General features: G+C 36.9%; 2 protein-coding genes across 5 annotated transcripts in view; one reads left to right on the top strand and one right to left on the bottom strand.

Moving 5' to 3' along the window:
* LOC113062317 (prolyl endopeptidase-like) overlaps positions 1–4,020 on the top strand; it is an 18,646-nt gene extending 14,626 nt beyond the window's left edge. For all 3 annotated transcript variants that reach the window (XM_026232078.1, XM_026232077.1, XM_026232079.1), the window contains exons 11-15: positions 1–130; positions 254–348; positions 1,289–1,420; positions 2,920–3,076; positions 3,589–4,020. The exon at positions 1–130 is cut by the window's left edge and continues 7 nt beyond it. In XM_026232078.1, coding sequence (XP_026087863.1) covers positions 1–130; positions 254–348; positions 1,289–1,420; positions 2,920–3,076; positions 3,589–3,883 — 809 coding nt within the window. In that variant the 3' untranslated portion in view covers positions 3,884–4,020. The remainder of the gene's footprint in view (positions 131–253; positions 349–1,288; positions 1,421–2,919; positions 3,077–3,588) is intronic.
* A 3,515-nt stretch (positions 4,021–7,535) lies between these two features.
* LOC113062315 (ephrin type-A receptor 7) overlaps positions 7,536–24,844 on the bottom strand; it is a 128,199-nt gene continuing 110,890 nt past the window's right edge. The window contains exons 9-18 of one of the 2 annotated variants that reach the window (XM_026232074.1): positions 22,826–22,936; positions 20,829–20,884; positions 15,839–15,964; positions 15,098–15,283; positions 12,852–12,913; positions 12,049–12,252; positions 11,096–11,248; positions 9,856–10,046; positions 9,574–9,738; positions 7,536–9,492 (exon numbers count right to left, since the gene is read on the bottom strand). In XM_026232074.1, the coding sequence (XP_026087859.1) occupies positions 9,378–9,492; positions 9,574–9,738; positions 9,856–10,046; positions 11,096–11,248; positions 12,049–12,252; positions 12,852–12,913; positions 15,098–15,283; positions 15,839–15,964; positions 20,829–20,884; positions 22,826–22,936 (1,369 nt within the window). In that variant the 3' untranslated portion in view covers positions 7,536–9,377. The remainder of the gene's footprint in view (positions 9,493–9,573; positions 9,739–9,855; positions 10,047–11,095; positions 11,249–12,048; positions 12,253–12,851; positions 12,914–15,097; positions 15,284–15,838; positions 15,965–20,828; positions 20,885–22,825; positions 22,937–24,844) is intronic. The other variant, XM_026232075.1, reaches the window with a different exon arrangement.

Here is a 24,844-nt window from a genome sequence, read left to right as displayed (position 1 = left end):
ACCCCAGTAAGGATGGCACAAAGATCCCAATGTTCCTGGTACATGCACGTGGCATAGAAAGAGACGGCTCTCATCCAGTATTTCTGTATGGTTATGGAGGCTTTGAGAACTCAATTCAGCCATATTATAAGTTAGTATAATTATTATTTTTTTATTTGACTAAAGATTGCAAATGGAATGGGATGGAAAGGGAAGAGTATGTGAAATATGTATATCCCAAAATAACCAGTTATTTCTCTGTCTGTATGTTCAGTACTGCATACCTGCTCTTCATTAGACACCTGAGTGGGATCCTGGCTGTAGCCAACATCAGAGGAGGAGGAGAGTACGGCCAAACTTGGCACAAAGGTATCCTTACTCCTCAACATGTGTTGAATGCCATTTTGAAAGATAAATGAAGGAATGAATGAATGAATTGAAATTGAATTCAGATCAGCTTTAATTAGTCAGTCAACTTTTTTTCCTTTTACTTGAAAATTTGTAAAGAAGGTCTGAAACTCGCAGAAGGTCACAGACTACTTTGCATGAAAGTGAACTTAATACCAGCGACGTATCTGCTTGAGTCACTAGTTTGATGATCACAGCATCTGGATTATCTGAGTTCCTGTACAGGGCTTAACTAGATTTTTTCAGAAAAACTTTCAGAAAAAATGGTAACCAGTTATACCGAGAAATAAAAAGGATCTAAGTTTAAACACCTGGTTGTTTCATATATATTTAGAAAAGGTCCATCATATACAGCTTTTACTCAAGAAATGAATGATAAATGATATATTAATGATAAATGTGGTTATAATAAATTTGGAAATAATATTGACCTAGTTTGTTTAGGCCAAGGATCTAATAATTTTTTTTCTTACATACACACTTTATATATATATATATATATATATATATATATATATATATATATATATATATATATATATATATAATTATTTTTTTTTTCTATAAATGAAAAATCAGATTGTTACAGTGGTTTACCACATTCAAATATTGTTTCTGGGTTAAGCTTTAATGTAACACGAGTACTGTACTTTGCCGCAACATATGATATATTATTTGAATAAATAACACATCTGTTCATGTATTGCCAAATGACTCATTTTCCCCCTTACATGAGTAAAGTGTGCATTTTTTTTTCTATGGCTGTATCTTAAACATATTAAAATCCTTAGTATAAGAGAGATTTAGTTACCTAATTTAGTTACCTAATACCTCCTCGTCCCCCAACCTTTACATGCGCTGCATCAAACTGTAAGTCTTTAAGAAAGATTTTTGATTTCAGCTGGCACTCTTGGAAGCAAGCAGAACTGTTTTGATGACTTCCAGTGTGCTGCCAAATACCTGATCCAAGAGGGATACACCTCAGCCAGCCGGATCACTATCAAAGGAGCTTCCAACGGCGGCCTGCTCGTGGGTGAGTTCCTTGGAAGAGCGTGACATCAGTGGTCTGAGGAAGGCAGACAGACACAATCATCTCCAGCTAATGAAGAACACAGCCAATAAGACTCGACAGTCTTAGCACACATATGCCTGTTAAATTAGAGTGGTGCTATAATGGAAACTTATGGACATGCAGCTCTGCGGCTCTAATGATGTGCAATCTGTGCTGTTACTCACAGCTAGCTCATCTGTTGACATTCACACTCCGAGCTTTCTCACACAACAAGCATTCGCTCTTCAGTTAAAGCACATTTTGTCACTCTCATTAAACAGCAGGTTTAGTAGGAGATACAGTCGTTAGATGGGTGGCACTCACCAGCTGCCAGTGCAAATACAGTTTCAATCTCTGTCTTATTCATAGGAGAGACAGGATTGAGTCAGTGCAGCTACTGTGTATATGCAGGATTGTGCAGAATTCATGTGCGGTCGATCGTGGGAGGCGCATGGAATCTGTTTAAACGTTTTTAGATTTTTCGCAGAATTGAACACGTCATTCAAAAGGTTCTACAAGTTTCCTGCCCATTGTGTGTGTCTTTCGCAGATATTTCTGGAAATATGATTATTCTTTAAGCTATCAGTAAGTTCTGAAGTCCAAGAGGCCAAGATGATTTTCTTTTATTTTTGGTTATCCATGGTACTCCATGAGTCCAGTTTATTTAAAAATTATATATATATATATATATATATATATATATATATATATATATATATATATATATATATATATATATATATATATATATATATATATATTAATACAGTTGAATAAAATAATACATATTTAAAAATGTTCTTCCTTTTTCACTTCAAGTATGCAAAATAAATACGTAGTTTATAATAAGTGTAATATGCATAAAAAAATAAGAAGAGAAACTGTCAGAAATTAGAAAATTATTGGATTCATTTTTGTTACACAACAGAAAAAAAAGTGTAAAAAAAAACAAAAAAAAAACATTGCCATTCAGTACATTCATGAATATCATGACTGTATTCAGCTTAGCTTAACATCATGCATAACCATGTTTTTCATTCCGCAAAAAGTGAAAAAATTTTCCCCTAAAATTCTGAGCCAAAAAATGTACAGATTCCATCTGCACCTGGTCGTGGGTTACTGGTGTGTGTGGGTGTGAGGTAACAATCAGAACTAGATAAATGTGTAGGCGGTGCAACGTTTTGAAAACAGTGGCGGTGAATAAATTACTAAGCATTTGAAAAAAAGCTTCTTTATGCTGAATGTGTTAGCTAGGTTAGTATGTCTATGTTGATCCCTATGTTTAGTCACAGTGTAGTTAACATGGCCTTTAAAAAGGTGAAGTGTGACAAATCGGCCTGCACTATCTGAGTAATCCAAAACATTTTCAAGCCCACTCATTTAAGTACAGGTGTGTGAGTCAGTGTGTCTGGTAAATGTGGACTGTGTTTGGCCATTGTATACAATGGGAGAAGAGTAATCTATGCATTTTTTTTTTCCAGCGGCATGTGTAAACCAACAGCCCGAGCTCTTCGGCTGTGCGGTAGCTAAGGTTGGGGTCATGGACATGCTCAAGTTCCACAAATTCACCATCGGTCATGCCTGGACCACTGACTACGGCTGTGCCGATGATCCTGAACAGTTTAAATGGCTCATCAAGTAAGGATTCCTCTCTTTTAAAAGCCATAAACTACTGGTCAAAAGTTTGGAATCATTAAGATTTTTTAAAATTGTTTTTAGAAGAAGTCTCTTATGCTCACCAAGGCCAAAATCTAGTAGAACTTTAATATTGTGAAATGTTATTAGAATTTAATTTTTTACTGCTTAATAATTTAATGCTAACCATTATATATTTTGTCCAGGTTTCTTTAAAGAAAAAAGTTCAATGAACAGCATTTGTTATAAACCGAAATCTTTTGTAACGTAAATGTCACTTTTGATCAAAATAACCCTTTATTAATTTTTATATGTCCATAATACATAACGCATCCATAATACAAATTTTTCTTAAATACTACCACAGTTTCCACAAATTATTAAGCTTCAAAATCTGTTTTTAATATTAGAATGATTTCTGAAGGATCATGTGACAGTAAATAATTAATTATAATTGTAAATTTCATACTATAATATTTCTCCCCCCAAAAATTGTTTGCTCTTTTCCTCCACAGGTACTCTCCTCTCCATAACCTTCCTCAGACCCCTAGAGATGGGACCCCGTACCCCGCTATGCTACTGCTGACAGCCGATCACGATGACCGCGTAGTTCCCCTGCACACTTTGAAATATGTGGCCACTCTCCAGCATGGCGTGGGCCGCAGCCCCCGGCAAACCCAGCCGCTGCTGGTCAGAGTGGACACACGAAGCGGACATGGAGCTGGGAAACCCACTGCTAAAGCCATCCTGGAGGACACTCACATCTTCTCTTTTATAGCGGAGACACTGAAACTCAGCTGGAGAGAATGAGAGAGAGATAGAGAGATGCAGAGGATAAACAGAATTAGCAATTTAGGGAAAAGAGCACAAATTATCAAGTGATTTCTAAAGATTTTTGACTGTCTTGAGAGAGAAGGGCAAGTAAAACATGGAAAGTACTGAACTGATTTTTTTTGTAGAAACTGATTTCTACTTTTGCTTCAGCACAACAATGTTCATTAAGTATATATATATATATATATATATATATATATATATATATATATATATATATATATATATATATATATATATATATATATATATTAATAAAAAACAATTCATTTTCTGATTGATCCATTATTTTGGTCATTACAGCGGTCTAATGTTTTGCAATACCTCAAACAGACACTAAGGGTCAGTAAGGACCGCTATAATCACTCCATTGCATATACAGGTCAAGGTGGAGGAGAGAGAACACTGCCTTGGGCCAGCCCCCCTTAAGAGAGTTAACAATTGTTTAAACATTTACTATAGTGAAACTGCAGAGATCATGACTGTAGTAACTTAGTTTAATGTCAGAAACCACATTTTACATACCACAAATTAATCATTTGTATATTTTTATATAATTATGACTTCGATTTTCCTTTATGGTTTACATTGCAAAGACAAAATTAAGTCATAAGACTTAATTAAAATTTTACCTTCTTTACTGTAGTAATATGTTAAACTTGCAGTTACTAGACTTACAAAAAAACATATATATATATATATATATATTACAGGGTTACTGTAGTAAACCATGGTTTACCATGTGGTTACTATGATTTGTTACATGAATATGATATGCCATGGTTAAATTGTGGTTATGTTTTTTTTTAAAGAAAGTTTAAATTGGTGTTATTTTGTTTAGACACTTTCTGGTTGTCAAACTTTAACCTGTGTGAACTTGATGCGAAATTGCTTAATTCTGCCTAAAAATAAACGTGAGACTGATCTATTAAAAGTAATTACAGAAATAGCTCAGTAAAGTGAAGGTAGTTCTGACCTTTGTAATTACTGCTGGAACTATCACAGACAGTCGAAGCTGTATCTGAGGTCGTCTGAAAGCATTAAAAATACTTCGAAAATACTGGGGAATGCAGAAAACACTTCACATTGCATTGTCCACATTCCACATGAACATAATTACAATAGCGATAACTGTGTAATTACAGACTGTGCTGTAGCATAATTACATACTACTTGCGTGCAACACATTAGTGTGCAGTGCTTTTGTAACCACTGGATAGTGTAAAGCCTGACCTAGATTTAAGGTTTGTTGGAGAGCTGAAAGGAGGCATGAAAAGAAATCGAAAATCAAAAGCGAGAGCAACTTGTCTTGAACTGTGGTCACAGAAAGTTTAATCTGGGCTTGGACAAAACCTGAGAATTAATCAGACGGGCTCTCAACGCAGCAGAGAATTGAACCGTGTCCCCCAGACGTAATGATTCAAACGAGTATCAGGCGAACGCCATTTTTTTTTTTAAACCTGAAGAGTCGATATTTGCCCGAAGATCTGCTGCTCTTTATACGGGTGTACAAAACAGGGGCACTCCGAGTGTTTTGTTGCTTTTATACAACTGTTCAATAAACAAGTAATGTTAATATTTAAAAAAACCCTCTCATTTTAGAAAACCAATATTACAAGTTACATTTTGTCTACTTCCACAGGAGAAGTAGCCTTCCGCGTGCCAAACGAATCGGATGATTCAAATACTCATCATGAAGAAAGTGGCTGAATTCAGATTTTATTTTATTAACAATAGAAATTTAAAAACTCAAATGGGGAAACAATTATAGGCTATTTGCCGAATTCAGAACTGCATCTAGACGTTTCATCCGTAGTGAGTGCACTGGCCACCAGAAAAACCCAAGGAGGGCTTTGCGTGCTCATATTTTAAACCTGCTCTGGATCTTTACGTGCAGCGCGGGGTCGTTCACATGCTACACACGAAGAAGAGCTGCTTCATTGTTACCAAACTATAGAAGACACGCAAAAAAAATCTACAGTGGATTGTTGCTAAATATTCCACTTCCATTTAGTGCTCTTTTTGTTTTCGATCTTATAGAATATTTAAATGTGAAAAAAAAAAAAAAACAGCTGCAAATGATCTAGTGGGTGAGTAAACGTTCAACATTTTTAAACCTTTTTGCAAACCCATTTGACCGATTTGATCAAGAGTAGGCCTAATGCTTTCGCGAATCTGAAATCACTACTTCTGATTCAAAACATTAAAAAACATATCTGTATTGACATCATACAGATTTATGTTGTTTTAGATTTACAATATTTACAAGATTTACTATATTTTACTGAGAAACACCCCTACTTTTATTATTTTTAAGTAGAAATAATGGTAGAGTAGTATTCTGTAGGCTAATTCAGAAATTTTGTTCTTGAATCAAATGTTTCAAAGGAATTGCTAATGATCGAATCGATTGAACTCATTCATGAAGAGAGCAACACATCTACGGGCACATTGATGTAACTTTGAGAAATCCACTAATAAATACTTACTATATATAGTATGTTATATAAAAACACACAATAACATTTATTTTACTTCAATCAAGCATTTCAGTCAAGATTAATGCATAATAATGATTTTTTTTTTTTTTTTTTTATCTTCCTAGAACATTTAATCACGGTTCAGTAAATCCACTAAAAGCCCAGCAGGAATTCCAGAACACACTGTACATTGCTTCTTTTACTTGGCCCTCTTCAGAACAGAACTGGCTGTTTGTCACTTAAATACACTCACACAGCTTTAACATCTCTATCCTCTGTGAATGAACTGAAATCCGTTTATAGAGCAGTATTTGGACTTCGAGAGATGACATGCTCCCGGAGAGACTGCTTCAAGCCCCACTACACTTTATTTGTTCACACTTGCTCCCGATCCGGATTAATTTCCCAAATCCGATTTGAGGCCTGGCACTCTAACTGCTTGCATCAAACTTTTGTATTTGGAAACTTTCCCCTTCACACTGGCTTAGTGGTGGACCCTCCTTGCTTCTTACAGAAGAGTCTTTTAATCTGAACACAAAACATGTATACACTCCCTAAGAGAACACACACACACACGTCTTGCTTTCTCACTGCTGGGAGTTGAAGTTTTTTTTTTAATCACACAAAGCATTACTTCCTTTCCACACTTTTAGTTCTCCCCCATTATTATCTCCAAGGGATTTTTTAGTACTTAGAAATGTGAGAGTACTGAAACCCTTTAAATTATTATTGATATGAGCACTTGGATCCACTAAAGCGCATAGACGTCTTTAAATCTCTTGGAATGAATGACGACTTAATATCTAACAAAAGAATCAGAATTAGATACATAACAGTGGGAAAGACATTATAACATGAAATGATAATAAATATTCTGGTGCAATTTCATCCCGTCACTTTCATACAAAAAGTATCTAGCTGGAATGAAAATAATTTATTAAAAAGAAACCTTTTGATAAAAATACAGAACAAAGAAAACCTTTTTGCTTCCCGCTGTTTTTCCGGGAGTTGAAAGCTGACAGGAAACACTTGATTGCCGTGCCTCGACATTGATTACACAAGATTAAAATAGACTCCAATGCGTGTATGACTTCAGCCAGATACGCCGGAAGCCAGGAGACCTCGAGCAAACACAATAAAGTCTAGAGTACATGTATTGTATTTTTTTAATAACATGTTTCAATATTGCAATAGCCATCTGTTATTCTAAACAGGTAAAAATCATGAAAAACTCTGACTGAAAGGAAACAAAAAAGGAAAAGAAAACTACTTTTTTGGCGACTCGCCAAATTGAAACAGTAAGTAATTTCAACACAGTGAGAGGATCTCATTTAACACATTATTATTCAAACAAATTATAAAAATAGATTGCATTTTCAAATACATATTTACAGTATCAAACAGAGATCAGAATGATACACAATGCAAAGGGGAATTGAGTCTTATTCGGTAAAGGGCTGTTAATCAGTACAGTACATCATGTCTCTGTCCTTTACATTTTGAAGTGATAATTAACACGGGTTTGCGCCACGTTCAGATATGATATGGCTGCAATAATAACGAATGTGCATCTCTGTATGTGTGTAACTGTAAAACACAGTGTGAAAATGATGCTCTTATCATTAAATTCCAAAACTCTTTAATTGTTTATATCCTAAAAATCAACAACAACCTAATATAAGAAAAAAAAAGCAGTCTTTTTGTACTATATGTATTTGTGGCAAAGTCCAGATCCAACCTGTGTGTCCTGGTCATTGTTAATGTGATTTGCACCGACCTATTTCTATAATCAAACTGTAAATATTCTGAATTAGGCTTTCACTCAATACTGCTTAAACACATCCAAGTACAACCAAGTCTTGTTCACACGCTCACATCACACAATAGTCTAAATTCAGTAACACTGGAACATTCAGAACATTCTCACTGAAGAACAAACACTTGCGCTGTACGAAACGAGTATTGGACACCTGCCGTCGCAGCGTGTAAATGTGTGAATGTATATGTGTGTATACATCCCCTACACATTCACTCACTCGCTTTCAAAGTGCAGAAACAAATTAAATTACATAAAATCGAAGTGCATTTTGATGAAATGGCAGCTAAATTCAGTGTTTTGTTTTCGGTTTTCAAACAATATTTCAGCATTCAAACTCCAGTAAGCATCTGTAAATGCATAAATAAATCATCTAATAAATATGGTGCAAGCTTTTGTAAGTCATGGACACTGCAGTGCAAACATTGTCCTTATAGTAGACGGAATGAGAAAAAAAAAACATTATGAGTACAAATGTCCGACAACACTAATTTAAACTCGGAAACGAGTTCCAAGTGTGGAAGGAAGAAAGCAAAAAGAAAAAAAAAGTAGACAGTAACCAAATCAAGAACATACACAGAAAAAGGGATTTAAATATTATTTGAGATTCCTTAACTCAGAAAACAACTTATTTCCCGAAGATTCGGCAAGATGTTCTTCTAGTCTGAGGAGCAAATGGTCATGGATGACATGCTCTTGGTTTAGTCCACTTAACAAGGAGGAGCAGTGGCTACAAAACATGAGATGTTTTCTTTGGATAAAGAAAACAGGACTACATGTCACCCTTTTGATTGCTCTGAGATTGGTCAGAGTCGAACCTCCCTGCTCTGGGACAGTGACGGAGGGTCTCAACCACCTTAAAGTCCTAATATAAAGGATAGAGCTCATGTCACTGATGAACAGCAGAAGAAAAGCAGGTCAATATCAGCACGCAGGTTATTCAAGGGGAATTTTCTTGCTTGTGACATCGTCCCCCTCAGAAAACAAGAACTTGTTTGTGGAAGGAGAGAACCAGTGTTCACTAAAAGAATGAAAAGGCGAAGATTAGGAAGAGAACTACCATTTGCAGTGACTTGGTTTTCACTTCCTGACCGCTGAATGGCCTGCTGGGTAATTATGAGAACAGACGTCCATATGTCTTTTCTCTGCAAGTCAGCACACTGCTGAGGGTCTGTCAGACTTGCACTCCGCGGCCGTGCATCTGGATAACCTGTGCTCTGAGAGTCTGTATGGCGGACAGGATCTGTTTCTGGTGCTCCAGAGAGGTGATGCCGAGACTCAACACATCCCTGCAAAAACAACAGAGCGAGTTACACACAAACCAAATAAGAGAAATGCACTATTAAGGCCTTGATTTCAATGTCACCCACTGAACAGTCATGCGAGCCACTGACTCCAGGTAACAGTATCCAGCAGCAGTGAAGTTGTCTTTGTAGCGGCCCATGTCTACCGCCTCTAACCACTCTCCAACTGAACTAAACGAAGGGAAGGAAGGAAGTGTCCGTTCTGCTAGTGATACAGATGAGCCCAGAGTCCTTGACAAACACAGAAAGAGATTTCTGTCTTCAGAATGAGAAACATAAATACTTCTAGGAAAGTGGAAAAGTGGTGATTTCTCATGGAGCTGGGAACCATGAGAAGCTTTTCAGTACCTGCGTCCCAGGGTGGAGGACCCGATGTTGTCCGGGCTCCTCATGGCCTTGCTGAGAGCGCTGTGGATCTGGGTGAAGGTGGGTCTCTCTGTCCTCTCCTTCTGCCAGCAATCCAGCATGAGCTGATGCAGAGACGGTGGGCAGTTCACGGGAGCGGGTAACCGGAACCCATCCTCTATAGCTTTTATTACCTGTATGGTAAAAATACACCAATTTAAACACAAAAACATAACTATTGACTAGTTGGAGTAATGGAATAAATTGATTAGCGATGCATAAATAGTGCAGACTAATAACATTTCTTCATTGACATTTTTCAAACCCTAAAGGTTTTAGTTTATTTCCAGTCTTAAAACAGATTTTCAGTGTGAACTCACTTTTGGTCCCCATTGTAAACACATCTTATTGCTGAATTTTTTTCCGGGATGTTTTCGATATACTTTCAAATCACTCTGCACTAATAAAATTAACTGTAAAATTAGAGACAAATTAGCAAATTATATTATTATTTCATTCATTTCAATAGGTAATGAATGAAATAATAACATAAGCCAAATCTTATAAATTAGAAATATTATTAAAATAAAATAAAATAAAATAGAGACTATGCATGGACCAATTAAAAGTTTGTGGAATTTTTTTTTTTTTATGTGCCCTTGACTGTTTTTTTTTTTGCTAAGCATATTTATTATTTATTTGTTTAATTTGTATTGTGTTGTTTCTTTACATTTTTTGAGACTGCATTATTACTGGGGTCCAAACACTGTGATGTCCTTCAACCGGGGTTTATTTCAGAGACTATGGGGATCTTTTGCTGCAGGCATGAAAAGGAGGCCACACGTGATGTGACTTCTGAGTCTGATTGGACACGGAGCTGAAGTCAAAAGTGCACACACGCATAGATACACACACTCTTTATCTGGGGTCTTTAAAGGCCCTCGCTTTAGCTACTTTTAAATTTTTATACAAATGCATTACTCCCCACTTCACACAGAAAAATCCCATCCTACCAACAAGAGAGAGGCAGGAAAGAGAGAGCGAGGGAGAAAAAGAATATAAAATCACAAACAAACATAAAAGGATTTTTAGGGAGATCTTAAGGAGGAGGGAAAGCAGCCTCCCAATAGAGAGAGCAAGAGATAAAGAGAGAAAAGGTTTAAGAAAGAAACACCAGAGGAAGAGCAATGCAGAACTGCACAGGTGGCGATACATTCGAAGAAATATAAAGGAATGGACGTACATCTTGGTTGCCCATGTCCCAGTACGGTCTCTCCCCGAAGGACATGACTTCCCACATGACGATACCGAAGCTCCAGACATCAGAAGCGGAGCTGTAACGATGGTACTGAATGGCCTCTGGGGCCGTCCACAACACCAAACTCTTTCCTCCGTGCTAAAAGAAAGACAGACCCTGTTATTTATAACAAATTGACACAAATGTACTCATTCCTTATAGATTCTAGTACTAATCAGTAAGTGGTCATTGTGAAGAAGGTTTTATCTGATTCACAGCACACTAATTACAGAGACTTAAGCAACCTGAGGTTAATTGACTTGCTCAAGGCTTCATGAACTGCTCTTTGCAGAGTTTGAACCTACAACCTTTCAATTACCAGCCCAGACAAGTGGGCTACAATTGTAACTATGATTTTGCTAATTGATTGTTGCTAGGATTGTTTCCTGGATTAAGCTCTTTTTTTAATTTATTTTTTTTGTGCACAAATGACACAAATCAGTTGGACAGATTTCATGGTGGGCAGAATTCGACTTAAAAATATAGAAATGAAAGCAAAATAGTAAAGAGGAAAAAGAGAGGAAAAAAAACTTGGAAGGGAAGGGTAGGAAGGAAAGCAGATAAATGAAATGTTAATTCAGAAACATCCCTAGCAAACACAAAAAAGTAATATCACGGTTTGAGTGTATTGTGTAGGTGAAGGACGGGTTTAGTGTGCCGTACTGTATCCTGACCGCATTCATCTGATCATAACAGAAGCATGAAGCACTGAGGTGTTCTTAAATTATGCTGCATATTCAGCTTCAGTACTCGCAAGAAAAATAAAAAAATCACATAAAAGTTTGATAAACTAGATACGAGCTATGCTTTGGCTTTCAGAGAAATGCTGACTACTTGGCTCTTCGGACTCAATCAGAAGTGTTTGAGAGCGCTGTGTGGCATTATGGTAAAATACTCACTAGTGTGCTGTAGACTGCCTCGATTTTGTCGTCCTGAAGAGGTCTGAAGCCTGACACTTTGCAGACCAGGCTGCTGTTCACTAGGACTTTGTGAGCAGCCAGACGGCGATGGATAAAACCCATCTCTGTCAGATACTTCATCCCAGATGCCACTCCGCTCAGTAAATCCACCAGCTGAAGAACAGTCAACTGACCTTCGTGTTTCTGAGCAGAAGAAAAGAGGGAGAAAATGAAAGAAAGGAAGGAATGACAAATGTTGCCAAGAGAAAAAGCAAAGGGAAAGGGAAACGGAGTGGAAAGGTAAGAAAAGTAGCATACGACGTAGAGGGGGATAAAGGAACATTGACAATTCAAAGTAAAAGGAAGGACAATGGAAAGGAAATTAAAGGGAAAATACAGGAAATAAATGAAATGAGAAAGGGAAAAGAAATGATAATGTAGGGAAAGGAACATACAAATGGAGATGACAAAAAAGGAACAATGGAAAAAGGAAATAATGAAAAAGGAAAAAAAAGGGAAAGGAAAATGGGAAGAAAACATCAATTTAGAATATAACCACTGAAATATTTATGAGAACTTCCAAGAATTTCACTTCATCTGACTCTGAGACGAGATCAAATGCCTTATTTGGCTCTTTCCGCTCATTGTTTTCTTTTTATCAGCAAATCACATCTGCAGGTTTTGTAATGCAACTTAAATATTTTATATATATACCATTAACTGTACTATCTCAGCATTTTGCATCTGACGACTCACAATATTCTAGTCAGTAGAACAAACAGATGCAAAATACATTCTCTTACCCGCAGGAAAGAGTCCAGGGCTCCGTTGGCCATGCTCTCCACCACAATCATCATAGTGTTGCCTGCAGCAATAAGAAAAGAAGAAGTAGAAGATAAAAACACACATCTAAAGAAATAATTGGATCATGTGTTTGTTTAATCCTTCAGCAGGGAAAGAGGACATGGTAGGGTTGCCCAAAGGTCACAAAAACACATTTTCATAAAAGTGTAAGTGTTATGTAAGAGATTATACATCAGCAAGTCACTGCAGACAGATAAAATCATAGAGCAAGAGAAAATAAGACAGATAAAGTGTAAAAATAATTGATAGGAAGTCAGAACACCAAATAGTTTTAAAGGTATAGTAGCAAAATCTAGATAGACAGACAGAAAGAACTGACAACTGCAACAGCAACTGACCAATCAGAATGAAGTATTCAATAGCACTGTATAATAATATATCTGTGTCTGTATTTCCAGTAAGCGCTTGACAGTGAGTGATAGAAAGAGCCCAAAGAAAGACGAAGGAAGTATGCTCCATTAGGGAGGTGGGTAGCGGTAAATCCCCAGGTGTTAGAGCAAAAGAGAGAGCAAGGAAAAGAGGTAGAAAGAGAGAGAGAGAGAGACAGTTCCCTCAATCACGTACACAGACACCAACAATCTGTAGAATTCAATGACCAGTCAAATGAACAGGAGGCTGCACTATCATTCTGGTCAATCTACCGTTCCCTGCTCCATCACACCTCCTGCGGGGAGGAGCGGACATGCCTGACCAACCCCAATCAGAAGACCTCCTACCGGGCTCTCAGCTCTGGGCTCATCCCACTAGAGCTGTGGAGGTCTATGGCCTGACAGGTGGATGAAGAGGAGAGGTGTGTAGCTTTCAGGAGGTAAATGGCAGAAGAAAAAAAAAACACACAGATTTGCAGGTGGAGGAGGAGAAGTCAGGGAGAAAGATTAGAGTCATTAAGGGGGCTTGCTGTGATTTGGCCACCAATTATTCCAACGTGAACATCTGCTGTTACACACACACACACACACACACACACTTTGACAGGCTAATTCAATCCCAAAATCCCAATTCATTCTTATCTCCAAAATACCACTGAATAAATGGTCTCTTACTCTTCATTTAAAACAATAAAAAAGAAGAACCAATTATGTTTTGATAAAAAAAGTCAAACTATACATTTAAATAAGGGAGCATTTAAACAGGAATTAAATTTTCCTCAAGAGCCTGCTGCTGAGAATGCACACAACAGGACATGCTTAGGGGAGTTGTAACAGTTCAGACATTGCGTGAATCAGAGGTAAAAAATGACATAAATACTGTTCAGTTTCTTGCACAGACCGATCGTTTTGTGTCAGTACACATCGATGAATTGTCACGAGCCGCAGGGTTTAATTTGGTTTTGTTTGTATATGTTTTTTTTTTTTTTTTTATCAAAGTCACCTACATCTTGGGTAAGCAGATAAACATAAAATTTTCATTTTTGGGTGAACTATCCCTTTAATAATTCCTTCCGCACTTATACACAAAGTCCCAGACTAATATCACCACTGCTAGTTCTTTAATTTAGCAAATCTAGCTTCCCCTCCGGTCTTCCCTGTCTTTACAACACCTTCATCATCTCTCATTCCTTTCAGCAAGAACACAGAAAGCAAATCCATCTAGCTGTTTTATTTCCAGGAACATCACATCGATCAATCTAAAGATGGATCTGTTCTTCTCTCTCCGTACATCTCCACCCCGAGCCAAATTTCCCTTCATCACGCTTGTTGACTGAGTGTTACCAGTTTCATTTAAGCTCGATTCCCTTCATTCTGTCCTTCCTGGAGGTGATAACATCTACAGCTCCTCATTGTCCTTGATCTTTTACCTCTGATGATCATCCATCCTGCAAGTATCGACCTTTCCCTCCCTTTCTGTTCTTGCGCTTTTGAGGACCGGCCCATTTATTCAAGGGTCCACTTCCCAATAAACTGTCCAATCAATGACTTACCATTCTCTTTTCCATTACTGCAGTGGGACAACCAGCTCATCCCTTCTTTATTCTTTTTCAGCGCAGGGACATGTCATCTATTCTTCCTCTTGAATCTCTTTCAGGTGAAGGCCATCAAATCCTCTCGTTCTTTGTCATTCCCTGTCCTGCTAGCAATTGTCCCAATCGCCTTGCAGCTCACATTCTCTACAGAGGAACGTCCCATACATCTCTCTTTTCTTCCATGCCATCTATTCATTACACAATCTCTTTGTCTCTACTGACCTCTGGTGATGACTCCCTCCAGACGCACAATGTTGGCTTGATCAAACTGTCCCAGAATTCCTGCCTCGCTGAGGAATGAGCGTCTCTGTTTTTCCGAGCAGCCTGCACGTAGGGTCTTTATGGCCACAGGCAACTCTCGTTTGCTGGGAAGCTTCAGGCAACCACGACACACCTCCCCAAAGTCTCCTGAAGAAGGCAAGGGTTCACTTGATGTTTATTTGTTTCTCATAATATAGAATAAATCAGAACATTGCTCGTCAATTAAAGGAACAGATACCCAAAATTAAAATTATGACACCATTTACTTGCACCCATGTTGTGAATAATGACTTAGATGGCACCTTTATGAAACCTTTATGATACTTTTGCTTCCTGTTTTGAAGCTTGAAAGCTCCCGTGCACATTCACTGCAATTTTGTTTTTAGAAAAATGTGCTTTTTTGACAAACTACTTTAGCATTAGCTGTACATTTCATACATTAACATTAGCTGTACATTTTGTTTAAAAATAATGAGTCAAATGGGTTTGGAGACAACATGAGGGGTCAGTAAATGATGACAGAACCTTTATTTTTGAGAAAAATGTGATGCATAGATAGTTTGCATAGATACTATTATGATGCTTTAACACACAGCATTGAAAAAACCTTAGGCTGTCACAAATAGAAAATACATTTGCAGGGATATGAATTGGATAGTGGAAAAAGTCAGCGTGAAGTAGGGAGGTTTTGATGTCTGGTACCTGTATGGACTATCCTCTCGATCTTGATGCTAGATATGTCCAGCTCTTTGGCAAAGGCATGAACAGTCTGGAGCAGATCTTCACAGGTTTCTGGGTCAATATAGGTCCTTCGGGTTGGGATTTTAACTGAAAAACAAAAACAAAAATATATATAATTGGTGGTACTACACTCAGCATTATTAATGATTGATTTACTGTTATTATAAATGAAATGGGCGACAAACTCCAATAGACTTAATGACACTGAGCCAACTCTAGGTATCAAAATATCATATGCTTTATTCATACATTTTGGTTTTCAAAGACTGACTCTCCTTATGGTTATTTTGCACGTGATGAAATCTGGCCTGATTTTCTCATACAACATATGATAGTAGCTGTCAGTTTGGAAAGAAAGGATGGAAAAATGACAAGAGGTATTTAAAGCATTCATGTATATACTGTCTAAACGCACCGATGAATTAAATCATTCAGTTTTCACAAAACGGCAAATATCACATAGTTTGCTATTTTAGGAAATGTGGGTAGGCCAGTGAGCTACCAAAAAGCAGCCCCCTGGCAACCAGCTAAAATACCCTAACATCATCGCGTTGAGTTTTGGACAAGCATGAGAAAATGTAACTGAACATGTTCTATACAGGACATAGTGTTTATAGTGCAGAATACTTATATGTTGCTAACAAAGATTTATACATTTTAAATTTATATTTAAAATTTAAATCCACAAAAAGATCAACAGATATAAAAATTTTAAATACTGTTTTATTATTTTCATACTGTATTGTTTTACTGTATCCTTGCGTTATGACTCAAAGGCAGTCTTACTCTGAAATGTGCTTACAAGTCAGCATCGACCCAAAGCAGACCAGGGTCTCAACTTCACAGTCTCATAACAGCTTATTGATCTGAAGCTCACATACATACACCCATACTTAAGAATACAATTACAAAGCAAATTAAAGGTGCTCCATTCCATCATGAGAGTGCGGTTCAGGATCGAAAGCCTCTTCCACAGGAATGAGGTTTTTCTAGCACGTATTCACATGTGAGGTTGCTATTACAGTGATTTAGGGGTCCAGTTCAGTTAACTGCCTATTAGTTTCTGTTTGGGTTTGTTTTTATCAAACGATCTGATTCAGCCAAAGAAGCTTTCATACATACACACCAAGGTTATAATTACATAATATGTGTTCACTAAACTAAAAGCAGAAGTTTGCAGATGAATTAAACTAATAGGAATGCACTAAATGATTAGTGAAAACTAAAAAGAGTATACGTTTTTTTACACTCTGACGCTCTATTCTTCCCGTTACATGTGAAATTGATGACACCATCACAACAACAACAGAAAACTGTGCAAAGCGGTTACATCATATAATGCTGCTGTGTTCTTTGTTGCAAAGAAGTTTCTTTGTTGGGATATGTTGCAAAAGCAGTGTGAAAGAAAGTCCTGTTAAGTTGATCCAAATGGTCTCAAAAATGAATATATTTCAATGTCAAAAATTTTGGCAAAGTAGTTGCCACGAAGACACCAGTGCGATGGTAAATTACTGCAGAATTGCGGCATTTATGTTAGAGTAGAGTAGAGGCTGTAAAAACGTAGAATAAATGACAATTAAAGTACATTTGATTGTCCACAAGCACTGCAGTATGCAGAGTTGTTGTAAATGTAAAAAATGATGCCGTTATTTATGCAATTTTTGAAAAGTACTTCTGTATATATGTCTCAGTATAGGAAGATTTGAATTGTATTTGTATTGTAAACTGTTAAAACCAACTTGAACTTAAATTAAATACAAAAAAAAGGCAAACAAACACTTCACATAATTATCTAAATGTGTACAACATTCATTACAAGTAATATGAACATAATATGAATAAAATCAAAGAAATACTACATGGGAAAAAATTTAATAGAAGTATGTATTTGCATACACATTTTATTTATACACCTAAATGATCCTTTTTTCTCTCTCTCTTTTTTTTTTTTTTTTACCTTTGAAGACGTTCCCCAAAGAAATGTCTCATCAGATTTAGTTCTGCGGACAATTGTGTCCCAAATGTACACAGAAGCTATTTAAATCCCCATACACTAATAACCACAAACCATGTATATGCATATACATTTGCATATCTAAAGCACATACGCAAACAAAGTAGGCCTCAGTGATTTTATAATGACAGCTAAAGCACTGATCCCTACCCATTGTTTCTAGGTCATCCAAAAATATGAATATAAAACAAACAGAATGCACTTGCAACGTGAAAAGAGAGTGTGCTGAAAGGGCTAGTTGATCTAAATCTGTAAAACAAATGACGGTGGGAGACACGGAGATCATGAACGATGGGTCACCAGAACTGCAGCCAGGGCGAAATGAGAGCAAGAGAGTATCTGATGATGCCGATGGGATTTAATTTGTGAAACGTGGGAAATGATTCTGTATGAAACTGCGTGATAGAGTATTGTGCTTGTGGTAATTTTTAAAGGGGTCATATGATGCGATTTACATTTTTTCTTTCTCTTTGGAGTGTTACAAGGTCTTGGTGCTTGAAGAAGATCTGTAAAGTTGCAAAGACTAAAGTCTCAAATCCAAAGAGATATTCTTTATCAAAGTTAAGACTCTGCCACGCCCCACTAAAATGGCTCATACAAACACGCCCCCACATGTCTACATCACTGTGTAGAAATATTTGCATAATGTCGTCCAAATGTTCAGGCAAAGAAAGAAGGTGTGGTTTCAGTAACTGCAGTTAGTGTTGAATCAGTCATGTCAGTGAGATGCTGTGTGTATCTAGGAGAAAGCAAATCACTTTATTTGTCCTTCTGAAAGTAGATGCATTTAGGAATCTTTAAGATTACTTACAACAGAACAGCAATGCATTTTATGGACGACTGTTTCATGAACCTAGTAGAGGAGGTCATTCTGGCTTTGCTACGACAATCTGAATCAGCTAATGTAACTGTTTTGTTATTAGTTTAAGTATTTGCTATTAACTTTTCAAATTCTGAGTTGTGCACATTGTGTGTGTATGTGTGTGCGTGACAGAGAGAGAGAGAGAGAGAGACAGGGTCACACAAGGGTGTTGAGTGCTTGCAGTGTTCGACCAATCACAATGCACCGGATCAGCTGGCCAATCAGAGCAGACTGCGCTTGTCATTAGGAGGGATTTAGTAGAAAATGACGCGTTTGAGAGACGGGGCATAGAGGACCTACAATTATGTACAGTATTTGAAAAATAATGTGTTTTGAACATTAAAGCATGTCAACATATTTTGTTACACAAAATAACAATCTTTAAAAAAGCATCATATGACCCCTTTAAGGAAAATCTGAATTTATACTCTTTTTATACTATTTGTACTCCACTTGTTTTCAATGAATGGTTCTTGTTTGAAATTTTGTTCTTTTGCTGGAAGGTGACGGATCTGAGAGATTCCTTAAATTCTACCTTGAAGAGTGAACATTTGTCCTAGTTTGCAGAAAGCACAAGATTGTGTTATGTAACCCAGACAGAACAACTTTTAGTGCGTTTTCATTAATTTGCACATTACATTTTTGTCATACATTTATTTATTTGTTATAATTCTTGTATTATATACTTGTTTTATTTCATTTATTTTTGTGCTGCTCTTTTAAGACATAATGGAGCCGAAACCAGCAATCAATGCTGATTGACTAACAGCATACCTTTCCTTAAAGGAGCAGCACATAAATTAATTACATAAAAACAGCTATACAATAACAGTTAAGATGAATGAAAAAAACACGTAATCATTATTTTATCTGGGTTATAGTTCTATATACAAATACATACACAATATACAAATCATTACCCTTCTTTGGCATTCTTTATGATTAATTAATCACATACTGTTTAATCGGTTCTATCCATATGAAATGTATTTATAAAATCTAATCTTTATGACGTTTATAGCCTTACTAAATACTTAATTGTTGCTGGAATAAGAATAAGCCTTACATCACCAAATTTTGCTTGGAAATCTGGCTTCAATAAAGAGAAAAGTGTTAAAAAAATATTATATATCACATGAAACGTGAAGCCGCCAGTGTTCATTCTTTCAGCAGATTTAATGCCCCATCTGCATGACTGCTCTGCACAGAAGCTCATTACTCACAAAACTACTGCTGCTCTGACATGCTTACACATACAGTACACACACACACACACACACACACACACACACACACACACACACACACACACACACACACACACACACACATAAATATTAACGCACGTGAAACAGAATGCTAACATCTGGCTAGAGTTTACAAAGATTTGAGGGAAAACGGCAGAGAAAGAGAGATAACTGGGCTTAAAAAATAGAGATAACCAGCCCTGTGCAGCTGTTTTGCATTAATGAATTAATTAGATTTTTGGGGCTTTTTGCCAAAAAAGAAAATGAAAAAACAGTGAAGAGAAGACAGGAAACCACTCTTAATATACATCTGCTTTGCCAACTTTCAATATAAAAAAATGCTCACAATCCATCCATAGAGTTTCAGAGTCTCAGTAAACTGGCAATAATAAAAGCAATGCAATTGTAACTTAACATTTAGCCATAAAAAGTAATGCTGCATGCATTTCAATGGATTATTTTGACAATATTCTTCAACACTGGATGCTGCAATTTGGCATCTTTGTTCCAAGACTGGTAGCGCCCTCCCCCGCTCTTATCATCTCAGAGGGCGTCTGAAACATGCTAATAGACTGGAGCACTAGTCTGGCTGGTGTAAAGGCACGTACTTGGACTTAGACATTAATGCAGTGCCACTTTATACATTCCTAATCTCTCTTTATCACTGATCACTCTATTTTAGACTCTGTTTTTTCCCTTTACCTTCCACCTAAGCTCTCAGTCTCTGACAAGCTATATCCATTACTACCATCAGAAATAATCCTGACAGTCCGGTTGATTTGTGGAATGAATGCACATGTATGCATGGAAACACAACGTGATACTCACACTGGAAGTAGAGTTCCTCATCCCCCTCCTGGCTGGCTTTACTGTAGCCACACTGTCTGCAATGGAAAAAACAACAACAAAAAAATGACGTCTTTAAAAACAAAGCATAAAATGACCATAAAACAACTTGCGTTAAAGAAAAGAAAATTTCAGCACACAGCCGTTACCGACTGAAAGGAATGTCAAAAGAGCACTTAAAATGACAACTTGTATTAAAGTTATTTACGAACATATCTGTACCGCCAGTCTAAACAAAAATGCAACCGAGTGAACTTAAGATAACAAATTTGTATTTCCCTTGAGATGGAAAAATTGCTTATTTTTACACTTGATTTTCTGAGCTTGACAGTCCTCATTCACATTCACAGCACTGAAAAGAATGGCTAGGATTGCACAGAAGTCATAATTAAGTGATCATTTTCATTTTGAGGTAACTATCTCTTTAAGATTCCTTTGAGGTGAAAATCTACAACACTTTTCAGTTAAAATCATAAGTTTAAAAGTATGCATGAGGTTTTATCTTTGGTAGTCCATGGTGTGTACACGTAGAGATTTCCTGTGGAACCGCTGCTCTGACATAGTCATAGCGTGAGTGCAAGAAGAATCAGGCCACCGCAGGATCTGATGGAATTTGGGTGATTTTACGTTGTGGATTAGTGTGACATGGAGACATTGGGGAAAGACATGCACCACGGGAGGGATTAGAGAATAGAGACACACACGCACGCACACCAGGGGTGGAAAAGCACTCAAAAGGGGACTCTGACACGATTTTGGAGACTAGGTTATTTGCTAGCGCGTGTACTGTTGTTTGAGAAGAAAGAGGACGCACACCAAACAGACTTTCAACATTTGTGTGTGTGTGCTGGCAGGCACTTCAGTCTACTCTGAAAAGGTGAATATGACAGCGTCAGACAGAGAAAGAAAAATATGTCGGAGAGACTACACACAGCCTGCAGGGACTTCAGCTCTCTGACCATGTTTACACCTCACATCTGTTGGAGGGCAATAAATACAGGAGTAAACAAGGTCCAGATTATTAATTTTATTGATAGTCAAAGTACAGAATGGCTCCAGCAATGCAAGATCATGGGTTTGACTTTCCAGAAATGCATGAACTGACAAAATGTATACCTTTAATGTAATGCAAGCGGCTTTGTATAAAAGACCTGTCAACTGCATTAAAATAATAATATAATGCATTCATATTATTATTATTAAAATGACCACATTACCTTTCCTAAGCTCTGGGTCACTTTACACTTTTACCGTAAGTAAATTATTATTATTATTATTTACATAAATAAACTTAAATGCAATGTAAGTTGCTAATATTTAATAATTATGAGTTTATAAATGTATAATTTTCTGAGTTTGACAGTTATCATTCATTATTATTACACTGAATTAATAATAATAAATATAATTTTATTATTTATTATTTATTATTTTTAAATTATATTTTTAATTACATATCACTTTCCTAAGATTATGGTTGCTTAACTTGTACATGTAAACAGTAATCCATCCTGATCGGACAGTGGAGACCATCCACATCCATCTACCTATTGATCATCCCATGGTGTGAAAAAAAAAAAAAATTTTTTTACATTTAGCTCCAAGTTGGTTTAAAATAAAATGTTTATTCAAATTAAATGAAAAAGTCCCATTCAAAGTCCTCAAAACATCTGTTTTGCCTGACACCAATATACAGCGAGACGGATCATGTTCAGCACATACAAGTTGCATTTGTTGACTTCAACTCTGTGACTCAAAAAAAAAAATGACATTTTGAGAACTTTCCCTCAAAATAACAAACTGGTCATGCAATCAGTCTCAGCTGACCACCTGTTAAAGATGTTAATAGCAGGAGTAAACATGGCCTCTGTTAGGAAATGAGGTGGCGAGGCAGACGGGACAAACGAGAGGAAAGAAGATGAAGGGAAAGGCAGCAGCAAGGTAGGAGGTTTAGTGAAGAAACGCAGGCATGCCTGTACCTGGGAGACAGCTGCGTGGAGGGAGGAAGAGGAGGAGGAGGAAGAGTAGAGAAGGAGGTAGAGAGCAGCACCACGCGAGTAGGAGCTACATTGGACGGTCTGGAGAAGCCACTAAAGGAAGAGAGGGAGAATGGGCCTGAGAGTAGCCTTCTTACTATTGTCAACATAGGAAGTGACTCACTGAAGTGGCGTCTTCACTTCCTTTCATGCCACCTAACTTCTAACCTACTTAAAATGAATTATAGTTAACCTAAGGTGACAAATGATGACAATGTAAATTCCCAGGTGAACTATCCAGAGTTATTCTCTGACAGAAATACTAGGACAAATAGCCCTCAAACCAATGTCTGTCTTTTATAACTTTGTATGAGAGCTAATACGATGGTCTGCATCAAAAGACGAGGAGAGGAGAGGAGGGGTGGTGAAGAGAGGAGTGAAGGTGAGTGGAAAGTGAAAGGAGTGACTGCACAGAAGAACAAGTTAGAGCTTTATGTGAGTGTGTGTGTGTGTGTGTGGATGAAAGCACTCTGCAGGAGATTCTCAGTGTATTCAGACCCAAGACACATCTAACAGATTTAAAACAAATCTAAAACTTCAACACTAAATTACAGAAATAGTTGAAACAGATTGGACAGAAATTTATACACAGAGTTGGATTGAAACTATAACCAATAAATAACCATGTATATTTATAAAAAAATGCATAACAACACGAACAAACCTTAAATTGAAATGATCTTTGTTGCATATACAGTAGAGGGCAACAGTGCCTTTCCACTTTTTCAGTAGCCCTGGGGATTAGAAGTATTTTTCCCTTTAATTTTTTTCCATAGGGATTTAAAAAAAAAAGTCTCTGTTATACAGTAATAAGTGAATACAAACTATGATTTAAAGGAACACTCCACTTAAAAAAAAAATAGGCTAATTTCCCAGCTCGCAAAGAGTTAAACAGTCGATTTTTACAATTTTCGAATCCATTCAGCCGATCTCTGGGTCTGGCGGTAGCACTTTTAGCTTAGCTTAGCATAGATCATTGAATCTGATTAGACCGTTAGCATCTTGCTCAAAAATGACCAAAGAGTTTCAATATTTTTCTCATTTAAGACTCTTCTGTAGTTACATTATGTACTAAGACCAACGGAAAATGAAAAGTTGCGATTTTCTAGGCCGATATGGCTAGGAACTACATTCTCATGCCGGCGTACTAATCAAGGAACTTGGCTGCCGTACCATGGGTGCAGCAGGTGCAGTGATGTTACTCAGCCATGGTACGGCAGCCAGGCTCCTTGATTATTATGCCAGAATGCTTTAAAAAGGGAAATAACTACAATCCCATGAAGCACGGTGAATGACACCAAAATGAAAAATGATAGAGGAAAAAATAAAACTACTGATAATTTTGAATAGTATTTTATATTAGTAATTTCATCATTTGATTTAGATGTTGATTACAGAGAGAGAGAAACAATGCACTTTATGTTTATTGCAAAATATGTGTAGAAATATATATACAGAAAGTAGTATGAGAGTCTAGGGAAACTGACTTCATGTCAGTGGGAGGCTGCTAAAGAGCTCTTTTTGGCATGATTTGCTTGATGTAATTCTCTGATTGTTGTGATTTCTTTGCAGAATCATGGATAATGTAGTTTTCTACCAAGAGTTCTGATGTTAAACTAGATACTAGGTTCTTTTAAAAAGAAGTTGAAATAATGTGGGTTGATGGCTTCACACAAAGCATATATCAACGGAAAATCTCGTAACTCTCAGTAGGTCTGTCTTCATTGGTTGAAATAATTGTTAAAATCAATTGAATGGCTTTATTGCTTCCGGAACCTGACCGCTGCACTCTCTTCTGACCTTCACATACTATTTTTTAAAGCGGTATGCTAGTAATTCATTTCAAACACAGGCACAGACACAAAGCCCACTGGCTTCAGATGATGCAAGTATATTAAATGTACATAAAGGGCCAAAAGAATATTTATATACTTTATACGAGTTATACGTAACATACTACTA

Source organism: Carassius auratus, chromosome 44 (assembly GCF_003368295.1).
Source record: "Carassius auratus strain Wakin chromosome 44, ASM336829v1, whole genome shotgun sequence".
NCBI lineage: Eukaryota > Metazoa > Chordata > Actinopteri > Cypriniformes > Cyprinidae > Carassius > Carassius auratus.
This window is presented reverse-complemented; position numbering and strand designations above follow the sequence as displayed.